This window comes from Urtica dioica, chromosome 12 (assembly GCF_054948205.1).
Source record: "Urtica dioica subsp. dioica isolate 48M chromosome 12, U.dioica_male_clone48M_v1_H2, whole genome shotgun sequence".
Classification (NCBI taxonomy): Eukaryota; Viridiplantae; Streptophyta; class Magnoliopsida; order Rosales; family Urticaceae; genus Urtica; species Urtica dioica.
The window spans coordinates 17,271,650-17,283,694 of record NC_142767.1 but is presented as its reverse complement, the minus strand read 5'-3'; the positions used below and the strand labels follow the sequence as shown (position 1 = coordinate 17,283,694).

Sequence of the window (12,045 nt, the reverse complement as noted above, 5' to 3'; positions counted from 1 at the left end):
GTTTCAAAGTAGTTGGCTCTACCTGCTCTGCCTGGTTCTCTCTAATTTCTTCCCCCCGAAAATCGGACTATTGAACCATTACATGTTATGTTACTCCAACGCAACCAAGAACTAATAATAGCGATGCCTCAATTGTAATTAATTCCAACATATTTAACCACTTCTTATTATTCTTATTATTAGCTTTTGATAAATTGTTCTTTATTTAACCACCAATTTATGGTGGTTGTTTACTAAAAGACCGATGATACCAACATGTACAAAAAAACGTGTTTTTCTTTTTTAAAACAATACACCATAAGTGTTTTTAAATTTATTGTAAGAAAAAATTAATGGTTTCAAAAGCAAATAAGTGTTTAGTAAATTATTATAAAATAATTGTAGTTGTTAGCCAAAGTAAATTTGGTGTTTGATAAAATATATATTAATATTTGTAAGTAATAATTATTTATATAAAATATAATTAATAATAATAATATATTTTTCGTTATATAAAAAAGAGATTTGTAACTAAATAAGCCACCTAAAACGTTAGGTTTGTGATCTAGCCTATGTTTGGAGATTTTTAGTGAAATAGCCAAACGTATTAGGTGATAAAATATATTTTACTTTTTTGTCCTTCAATAATTAAGGCAGTTTTTAAATTAGAGTATTTTTTTTTTCCTTTTTTTTGCATATTAAGTTCCTATTTTGTAGTAGGTCGTTAACAGATTTTGAATTCCTAACATCCACGTTCTCTCTCTCTCTATCTCTCTCTCTCTCTCTCTCTCTATCTCTCTCTCTCTCTTCACTGACCCTCTTATACCCACAATGACTCTCTTTCGGCGCAGGGGATTGATCCGGGGAGATTGAGATTCCTGTTCCAAAAGGAGCTCAAGAACAGCGACGTTAGCTCTCTCAGAAGAATGATTCTCCCCAAGGCAAGACTCTTTTAATTTTTTATTACCCTTTCTTATTTGGTATTATTTACTCGGTTCTGACACTTTTGAGACTCTCTTAAATTAAGAGTCTTAATAAACTCTTTACTGAATTTGAATCTGCAGAAAGCAGCGGAGGCTCATCTTCCTGTTCTTGAATCCAAAGAAGGAATGGGATATAGATTGTAAAAAATAAATTATAATAATTTTGGTCATATAAAAAAAATTATTTGATAAAAGGATATAAAGATAATTAGAATTAAAAGTTAATATAAGAGAATAAATAGATTATGAAAGAGAAAATAAAAGTTAAAAGCAAAAGCTATGTACAAAATTTTTAAAATGTAATTTTTAGATTCTTAGTTAAAATATTCAAAAATATTTTTCAACTTAAAAAAAACACATGATTTTAGTTTTAGAAAAACCTAAAAATATGCTTAATAAGTTATGACAAACACAACCAACATCTCACTCTTTAAAATCAAATCTACTTTTAAGATGAGAATCAAAAGTTTGAAAAAAAAAATAAAAAATTATAAACAGCCAATGCTTAATTTTATTGCTCTGGCTGTGGCTGATTTAAATGCTCTCACGGGAAAAGCTTTCCAATGTTCACAGAATCACAGGTATGACCTCAAGCTTAGCCTCTTTTTTTTTTTTTCCTTTGGTAGCCAACATTATTTCAATCAACGTATACGTTTTGTCGTGTTGAAGAGTCTATTTTGGACACATTAATTGGACACATTGTACAAATTTCAGTTATGTATAACATGTTTAAAACTATACAAATTTTCAGTTAGTGTCAGAAATCAAGCAATATTATACTAATCATAATAATAATAAAGATAAATTACAAAAATTCCAACTAGGTCGAATCACAAACCACCCATTCAACTGCATTTTTCCACAAAATCAATTTTGAACTCTTGTTTTGCTATATTATTGCACCTTCCGTCAATTTTTTGCTCACTCCGTTAAACTTTTGATGACGTGAAAGTCCCATGAAACTTAAAGCATGTGCAATTATCAAAATACCCTCACTTATTATTATTATTATTATTTTTATAAACTATTATTATTATTATTATTATATTTTAATAAATAAAAAACTTAAAAAGGGAAAATTCTCTCTCGTAGTCGTAGTCTCTATGTGCTTCGTCTCTCCATCACTCTTCAGAGCCAAGCTCACGAATCCGATCAAATTCATGAAACCTAAAGATCAATGATGAAGTTACGTGGCTCGAAATTCCGTCTCTCCATTGCTCTTCCGGGCTTCTGATTCCCCGACGAGAGAACTCAAAGTCCGAGGGGCACTGGAGGAACGAATATCTTTTAATACAACGAGACCGCCATGAGAGAGCTCGCCGAGAAGTACGATGCCTCTTTGGTGGTCCTGAGAGTCACCGTTGTCCCTTTACGCATCACCAAATCCTCCGTCTCCACTGAACCAACAGTACCAACAACCTTAGTCTCCCGATTCGCCGCGGACATGCTCGTGGAAGCCCTGGAGCGTGAGGGAGTCACCAACGTGTTCGCCTACCCCGTCGGCGCGTCAATGGAGATCCACCAAGCCCTAACTCACTCGTCCTCGACTCACCAAGCCGTTTGATTTTGATGAAAACTTTTGACAAAAAAAGAAAAGAAAAAAGAATGCATTGATAAAACATTCTGCTATACATAAAAAGGAGAGAGAGAGAGAGAGAGAGAGAGAGAGATGACTACTGAATTATTCATTTAAAAAAAATCTTCTTTTATCTCATTTGTTTTATTAAAAAAATTATTTATTATTTCAAGGTTCGAAATTTCGTTATCGATGCCGTTTCGAGACTCTTGATTTACGGAAAATCGACAGATCGAATGAAAACCAAACAGAAAAAATGTGAAAATGGACAAATGAAAAGCCGTTTTCAAATGTCGTTTTCGATGGAAAACCGATATGCCAGTAGAGAACTGAACATAAATAATATTGTAGAATATATTAAAAATATATACATATATACATTTTAATTTTATTTATTTATATATAGTGTATTTTGTAATTTGTAGAATAATGTTGTAATATATTAAAACTAAATTGTTATTTGTTTACCTAAGTAAAGTAATTATTCCAAGCGACTAAATAGTCGATCACTTTTTGCTCAATATTCCAACTATAAAAAAATTCGGATAAATAGCAATAATCATACTATAAACTTGTAATAAAAAAGTTCTAATGAATTTAAATCTTAATAATGGTTATAAACTTATAGTTGAACAAGGCATGATAAGAAGCGGTAAAGAACAACAAATAACAATTATATACAGTGGAGCCAGAAAGATAAATACAAGAACGAGAGAGAGAGAGAGAGAGAGAATTATATATTATTATTATTATTATTATTATTACTTTTATTTCTTTAGTTGACCGCAAGAGATAAAGAGACATGATAAAAAAAAATGTAAATTATAATCAGTGGGACCACGATTTCTCTCTCATTTCCCTTATTCTTATATCTTCTTCTTCGTATTGAATGAAATGAAACAAACTCCATTGAAGCCACCATTGAAAGTCTGAAAATCTGAACTTGTCTCGGACAAACAATTCTAGGAGTGACACCGAATTTCGTCGACTGTCGCCGACATATTCATGGTTTTCAACTACAGCGTGCCGAAACGACACCGAAAGAGGTGATTGTCGCCGAAACTCGCCGCCGGAAAATTGAGCCGTCTCCGTCGTTTTTTGGAGTCCAAGGATTGCGGTCGTTTTTCCGCCGATCGACTTGTCGTTTCGTCGAATATCGAACGACATACGACGATGAAACGAAAAATGTCATATGCGTTGGCCGTCAGTCCACCGGCAACGGCTTTGCTGGCAAAATTCGTCGATTTTCGCCGGCATTTAGAACCTTAATTTATTTTGACAAAATTACTAATTAGTCCTCTAAATTTTGATCGGTGAGAGTCACATATTTAAAATATGGATGTTAACAGATTTTTTTTTTTTTATAGAAGGGGCATTTTTGCAGTAAAACAAAGAGTTTAAGAACTGATTATGTGAAAAAATAAAATTGAGTTTATAGTTTGTGACTCACCTGAAATTCAAGGGAGATTCCTGAAATTCAAGGGAGATTCTTGTAATTTATCCTAATAATAATAGTAACCACCAGCCTCATAAAGTATCCATTTTTTAATGACAAAATACGTTTCGGAACCCATCCCACTTATCACGAGGAATTAGTGTTGTTTCATCTAAGAAATTTTTTTTAACTCTTTTCTATTAAAGAAAAGACAGTCCGAAAAAAAAAAAAAAAAAAAAACAACAACAACACACTTGAACGAATATCAGAAATACAATAACACAAAACCACACGAGCAACTTCCTTGAAGAAAAAGATTGAAGCCATAGATCGCATGTCTGGAAATGTGAGGGAAAAATAATAACAATCTGGACAATTTTTATGACTTAGGCTTAGATCCATATTTTGGATGCAAATAAGACGTTTAGTCCAGATTCCTACCCAAAAAGAACTTAACAAAGAATAAAAAGTAGAAGAAGAAAAAAAATAAAAGTTACGCGTGTTTCGAAACAGACCAAAACTTTTTTTAGCGATCACGCTAGCACAATTGCTGACCGAGAATGCGAACAACAACAACAACAACAACAACAAAAAAAATGGTTCCGAGTATTGATTTTGGTAAAAACTATATGCCTCACAAGTTTGATAGCTTCCGACAGTGCTCAATGAACTTTGCTCTTGTCATTCATATTTTCGTGAATGAAAGTAAAGACTGAAGCCGAAGAAGAGGATATGCGGGCTCAGAAATTGACAGAAGAATATGAGCTCCGATGACCTTCAGAAGGTCCCCGAAACCTCCGCACCAGAGACGAGAAAAGGCTCTACAATGAGACGATACACAGAAGATTCAAGATCCTTATGGGCTGTTGTAAAATATAGATGGGCAATGAAAGAGAGTTGAATAAAAAAAATACCTGTGTTCTTTGGGGTATGCTGATCCAGAACTCCATGTTTGGAATAACCTTGAACAAGAAAAGATTGGCATGTTAGGCCTTTTCTGTACATCTCAACATTTAAAATTACCTTTTTTTTCAGTTTGACATGGGAAATCATGAACTCTGTGATGTGCAATAAACCTATATCATTAGAACATGATATGCAAGTACTTTCAGTATGACTAATGTCTGTGTCAAGTTTCCATAGAAAGTCAGATCGCATTTATAAAGATGAGAACAGTAAAAAAAACACACTCAGAGCCATCCAGTATCGGCAGATTTTTGTGTTTTCTATAATAGCCTTTCCATATTATTCGATAAAATTATAGGAGTTACGTGATAAACCCGGTATTCGAGGGACCCAGAACTCTCCCATAAGACAAAACCTAATCCCAAAACTAATCTCTCCACCTAAAGGAATGGTACTAACGCTGACCCTAACAATTAACTAATTACATCATTGCCCAAAGTCGTCTCAGTTTTCAAGGGTTCGTGTATTGCAAGGGCTAGAAGAAATCTCAATCTAAGTCCATAAACGCTCAGTGGCAGGTGGTACCGAAAATGAACATAGCATTGACTATTTGATCAGATAAATAATCAAGTAAACCATAGTGACAAGTTTTAAAGTTGAAATTGTCATAAGTAGCTTAGTCTGCAGAGAAAGAACATACGTCTATGCCACGAATGCCAAGGTAGAAATGCCTATAGATGGTACCAGCTAGCAGGTATGCTCCAAAAAGGCACAAGAGACTGAAACCAGAACAAAAGTTGGTACACAAAAATTAGTAAAAAAAAAAACTCTTGTTCATCATCTATAAGCCAGAACACTATAAATGCTTACATTAACAGGAAGGTGCTAAACCAGCCCCACCCTTTGCCATGAATACTCCCAATCTCAGCACACCCAGATGGGTGCTTTAGCACTGTAACCTGAAGGAAAATCGAAATTAAAAAAGGTGATCAACAAGCTAGCAAGCCAGCTTTTATGTACGGGAAATCTCCAAATTACTATCATATTTGCATGATTATATTACTGCCAAGCAACCTATTCAAAACTCGTCTAGATGATCGCCGACAACTCTTTAGCCTATTTATGGACAAGATAGCCATAAGAAAGATATAACAGTTGGCATAGCTGGCCACTTAATCTAATATTCAATCCACAATTGTATAATATCTAATAACAAAATTCTTGTATGATAATCCAGAAAGAAACAAACTGGTATACCCGGAGAAAGTCTTTGCTATATAGTGTTTGATTGTAGACATTTCTGTATCAACTATCATTACACGCATGCCATTCTAACCAAGGTCTTGAAAATTTAGATTGTTTTATTTCTAGGTCAATAAAACAAAAGCTTTAGCAAAAGTATTACTCGCATAGTTTTCACCTAAACTAAGAGATGTTTGTCCAAATAAAAAGCACTCACATAATCACATTTCCCACTTTTTTCCAGCGAATGCGGTGCCTGGAAAAAGAAAAGAAAATGCAATATCTGGATTACGTAAAAAAAACCAGGAGATATAATATGCGGAAAAAAAATCAGTTTTGAAAAAGCCAAGCAACTACCTCAACTCCAGTTTTATCGCAAACGACAGAAACTGTGAGTGAACAATTGTTCTGTTTGCCGATACTAGACATCCTAACAATGACACCGGTGTGTGGATGCTTCTTATCTGCCAAACGAAATTATAAGACAACACCAAAGCAACACCAAAAAATTATATTAAGACCGCACCGGAGCTCACCGATGACATCGATCGTTATGCCTGAAGCATGCCCAATGGTTGTGCACACTGGATAACCTATACACACAAAATGGGTCACATAAGACAAAATGATCATATCCTATGAATCCCAGAGTTACCAAAAGCAATGGGATAAGCTACAGGTTTATATTACATGAACCATGGTATAAAAGATAGCCCCAGCACGTTTTCTAAACCCTAAACAAGAGACCATGTGAGTTTTTCTGGGCAAAACTTCTATGTCATTGAACTTTGAGGTAAGTCCTAGAACCAAATACGTGAAGAATAATTTCCTGTAATTTTATATTACCATGTAAATCCATGGGACTACTGTGTTATTGGCAAGAAAACATGTAATTGACATAAATAAATAAATAAATAAAAAAAAAAAAAAAAAAAAGCTAAAAAAATAAACGAAAAAATTATATACCTCCTTCCTTCATGGATATGAGCGCGCTACACTCCATGCCACAGCGGGATGAGCCCCCACAACCCTACAATAGAAAGCAGCAGAAGAAAAAAAAAATTAAGAGAACTACTTCGTATAAACTTCTGACAAAAAAAAAATATGAACTGCTCTCAGTTTTATACTAATAAGTTTCACATGATTACTGGCACGGAATATTCCATTGATCCGAATGGAGGATTGGATAGAAGTTAACCAAATTCATCGAACTTGAGAAGCATTACCACACAGTCGACACATTTAGGTGGATCGTGGTTGAAAACCATGCCGTCACAGAGCTGCAAAATAAATAAATAAAAGTTCAATACGATGGAATCTTTATAAAAACAAATGACGAGAATGAACGTATACGACTACTGGTAACAAAAATGTCATAGGAAAGAAAGAAAGAAAAAAAGAATTCAACACTTGAGTGGAATCATTCCAATCAGAGTTAAAAAAAAATGAAGCGTGAAAGCGGGTTTGTATACTTGAAGGATAACAAGGCTAATATGTATATATTATAGATTAATTGATCTCTTTACAGTTTAGGTCAATAGTCTCTGTTTCCAACAGGAGAAACATTTTCTCTTCTACATGTTACTGATCCACATGGTTATTGATTCTTTTGTGGGGAAAACTACTTATCAATGATTATTGTAACAAAACCAATACAAGCACAAAGAAATTATCAAAGAAGTGTGACCTGATAGAGCCAACCTGAAACCATAGCACAGTCTCGTTTGACTCCACCTTATAATACCTGTAGGAACGAAATAAATTTTGGAAATGAAAAAGGTTAATTGAATTCCTGACCATGATTAAAGCTACAGATGTGGAAATTGTTACTCTATATGCACTAGCACAGCATTATTGGTTAATTTAGGCAATTTACTGCAAACGACTACAAAATCAAAGATATCCAAACTCAATATCGTATCCCTCAAAATCAGAAAGCATAAATGTTCATTAAAGATCAAACCAGCATGCAAAAACGACGAGGTAATTGTGAATAACTCAAACCATAGAATTCGAAATTACAGAATGAAATCGCAATTTTTCAAGAAAACAGATGGATCAAAGAATTCGAAACGACAAATGAAAATGTACGCCGGAGAAATAGTACGGAGACCGTACCCATCTTCGCTGAGGATACCGTGAGGGAAGTTTCGTACAGGTGAAGCCAAGTTGAAGGTGTAGAGCTTCTTCCGATCGACGAAGCTGAAATCGCAATCCGAGTTCAGCGACAGAGCTCGTAACGAAACCATCCAGAGTAGAAAAGGAACAAATAGAAGAGGACGAGTCAGTGCCAAATCCTGCGAACCTGCCATTGTTGCTCTGTAACGAAACTCGAACCGGTTGTTTTCAATGTTTCATTGGAGTTTTATTATATATTACCGGAAAATAATACATATATAACATGGCTTAGTGAAATAGAGAGAAATAGAGTTTAATGTTTGATTTTCAAAAATATCGAATCCATATTTTCTGTTTAACTAAAATAACGAAATTTTACTCTGGATAACAATATCATAAATCTCAATTTCATTGATATTAAAGAAACCAAATCAAATCCAAACCAGTACTCAACTTTTCAAATTCTCAATTTTGAAATAAAAATAATTTTAAATTGAAATTAAATAATAAAATTCATATCTTCCAAGATGACTTCATTTTGTGTTCGAATTGCAACTCCGAATCCTGGATTCTCTGTTCGAATCTGTGATTTTGATGACTATCAATTGTCGATTTTTACCTATTTCTCTCTCTCTCTCTCTCTCTGTTATTCACGATTGAAAAACTGTTATTTATCTTGTAGTTTTTAAATAAATTACACATATGATACGAATGAATAAAGATAATTGATGCTTACATATAAATATTATAGTCAACGTCAATGAAAAGTAAATAAAAATTCAATAAAAAGAAGAGTCATGACACTGTTGTCTATTCCAGGGTATAATTTAATCATTTTAGTTAAACAGTGGGTATGAACTCGACATTTTTTAAAATCAAAAGTTAAACTCGATATTTTACTAAAACACAAGGTATATATGTGTCATTTTTCCTATATTATGCTATTTAGTTTAATATACATGAGGAATATCATGTATTCTATTATTGTTTTCATGTTATATTAGAACAAGTAGTATACATGTGCGTTGCTGCGGAGAACATATTATTTAATGTGTTTTTATGGTAAAAGTGTTAATTGAGTTATGTGTGTTAAATTTCAGCATTAAATAAGAGAGTGTCCTATGTTGTTTATTAGGGTCATAGCGGATGAACGTTTTTGGATAATTGTAATGCCTTTCTAAGGCTATAAATAGTGTGTTTTTGTTATTGTAACCAAAATATAGAATCATGGACTAAGAAAATAAGAGTGTGTCTCTTATGGATTCTTCCTAACCGTTTTGAGCTTATCATAATGTTTCCGTGGCGTTCAACAATTTCACTTATCATCTTGATGTTTGGGCATTCTTCTTGTGTATCCTGGTGTGGCGTCTTGTAATTTGTAGGCTTGGTTCTTATTTTTTAGGTATTGGGTCAAGTCTCAAGAATCTTGTCATTTCCAGATCTTTGGGTCTTTTTCAATAATTGTGATTGGATCTTATCACATTTGTTGACATGTCGATCAAATGTCTCCGTCTTGCCATGTGATAGGGTTTTTCTCCTCTACCTCTAATTTCGAGAATTTTGCCTTGCATGTTCGTGTTTGCCCAACTCTTATTGGTGGAAAGTATGTTATGATCCTAGTTGACCCTCAAATTGTTAAGGATGGATTGGTATATGAGAGTCTCACATCACTAAAATATGGACTTAGTATGTGAGTTTATAAGCTCTTGGGCACTCTCTCTTTAGTAATTAGATTTTAGGGATGAGTTATATACAAATGTTTGTAACAATTGGAATCAGAGCTAATTCCATGTTGCAGAAGAGGCAACCTGAGGATGGGCGACCAAGGAAAGCCATATTAGACAGTCGAGTAGGCCAATCAGAATACGTGACGTGGACGTCGGTGTCGAAAGCGTGATCGTATGTTACGATCTTTGTTGACTCTTAAATTTCTAAGTATGAGATTGACATAAGAATCCCACATCACTAATCACTAAAGTATTCGTTTAATATATGATTTTATAAGCTCTTAGACACCTTCTTCCCAGTAGATAGCGCTTTGAGGATGAGTTCTATCCGAAGAGTTATAATAACCAATAACTAAAAACAGTAAAAATTACTACATATGATTCTTAATCAACACCATCCACTACTAGGTATTATGAAATATATTATGGATATCCATATATTATATATTAGGCAAGTATATATAAAGGCTTATACAATTATTATTTTTAATAAACATGATAATATATGTATATATGTGCATGTGCTGATAAAAAAATATATACCATGCAAGTACTAAATTTGTAGAATAAGTAAGTGAGTACTAAATTAAATTCGTGTACCTATATATATATATATATATATATATATATATATATATATATATATATATTCTCACCACTCAACATATATGTAATGGTTTAAAATATTAAATTTACAGCATCCGAAAATTATTTTATGTTTGGATTTTTAATACTTGTTGTATTGCATTCTAGTAATTGACAACTATTCATAATTTTTGGAGTTTTTTTTATTGAACATATATGCATATACATTGAATTTTTATTATATTATATTATAAGATACCCATAGGTATACCTAAAAAATTCAACAGATATAATTCGTAGTCAGTATTAAAATATGTATATATAACCAATCGATGATAATCGATATATCAATAAAATAAAAATCGTCGTTATTTTAATCATTGTTTGTACAAGCTAAAGAACGAACGAGAACCAATCACGTAGTGGTATACTTCACAAACTACGAAAGAGGTTTTATGAGAGAACACTACAGTTACTAGTTGATGAAACATTGAAAGATTGTTAGAACTTATTCGGTTGAATAATAAGTCGCATAAAAAATCTAGAAACTTCTTTGAGCAAAGGTTTACCACTCAAACCACACTTCACCGTAGGGATGTGTTAGTCTTATGATTTTCGTCATCCCTACTCTGCAACAACATGATCAATTCCAGAAAAAAAATTCCTATAATTCATATCGCCACCGAGAGCTTGTTAAAGAGACTCACAAAGATCGAGTGTGCTGTCAAATAGGCATGTGGCCTATGTTACTTGTGCGATGAAAAATATAACTAGAAAACATCGCTCTAAAAATCAATCACTACTCATGGTGTGATGCAAGGCTGCAAGGAGGACAGTAATACAAAAGACAGAAAGTGGAAAATATCCACAGGCCCATCTTAACCTATTTGAGGGCCTAAAGCAAAATTTTGAAAATAGGCCTATAATAATTTTTTTTTTGAAAAAGGACCCTAATATGATGGCGCAGTTGTACTTGTGATGATATACTATTAGAAAAAAAAATTAATAAATGTGAGAGCGATAAAATATTATATTTTTTTATAATCATGAAAACTCAAAGCAGGCCTAAGGTTGTCACATCACGACTTAATTTGACAATATAACTTTTTTTATCAGATGTATTTATTTCAAAGGCCGATGATAATTTTTAGGTTAAACATCTTTAATCTACTTGGATATTTGAGCCTTTCATAAAGATATACAAAAAGACCATATACAAACAATAACGATGATATGCCATTTTATTATGACTTGTATTTTTTAAAATTTTAATTTTAGGTGGTTTAAATAGTCCTTTAAAAAAATGTATAAGAATTCTGGACCTTCTTTGCTGATGGGCCTAAAGCCTTTGCTTTAGTACCCTCAAGGTTTAGCCGGGCCTGAATATCCACCTCGATCACATTGAAGTCTTGCTACGATCAACATCATATTTGAGGTCGATCTAAACTATCGAAATCAAAATGAGGTGCTTCATTCACAAACAAAGCTTCTTTT

General features: G+C 33.1%; 1 protein-coding gene across 2 annotated transcripts; it reads right to left on the bottom strand.

The window, feature by feature from the left end:
• Nucleotides 1–4,250: 4,250 nt before the first annotated feature.
• LOC149379700 (autophagy-like protein) lies at nt 4,251–8,485 on the bottom strand. Of its 2 annotated transcripts, none has more exons than XM_089602210.1 (11): nt 8,240–8,485; nt 7,823–7,865; nt 7,348–7,401; nt 7,088–7,151; nt 6,658–6,714; nt 6,479–6,585; nt 6,339–6,404; nt 5,750–5,838; nt 5,580–5,658; nt 4,888–4,935; nt 4,251–4,794 (listed from the first exon to the last, which is right to left on the bottom strand). In XM_089602210.1, exons 1-11 carry the CDS (start codon nt 8,431–8,433, stop codon nt 4,714–4,716), a joined length of 882 nt encoding a protein of 293 aa, XP_089458336.1. In that variant the 5' UTR covers nt 8,434–8,485; the 3' UTR covers nt 4,251–4,713. The 2 variants fall into 2 exon arrangements, with proteins under 2 accessions (XP_089458336.1, XP_089458338.1); XM_089602212.1 differs by having other exon boundaries at nt 6,339–6,377.
• Nucleotides 8,486–12,045: the final 3,560 nt, after the last annotated feature.

What these genes read in the sequence shown, in the direction of transcription:
- LOC149379700 (XM_089602210.1), bottom strand. Translation starts at nt 8,433, where the DNA reads ATGGCAGGTTCGCAGGATTTGGCACTGACTCGTCCTCTTCTATTTGTT. An exon ending in AGACTGTGCTATGGTTTCAG is followed by an intron (nt 7,402 to 7,822) that starts GTTGGCTCTATC and finishes TTTATTTTGCAG; the next exon opens with CTCTGTGACGGCATGGTTTT. An exon ending in TTTAGCACCTTCCTGTTAAT is followed by an intron (nt 5,659 to 5,749) that starts GTAAGCATTTAT and finishes TTCTGGTTTCAG; the next exon opens with TCTCTTGTGCCTTTTTGGAG.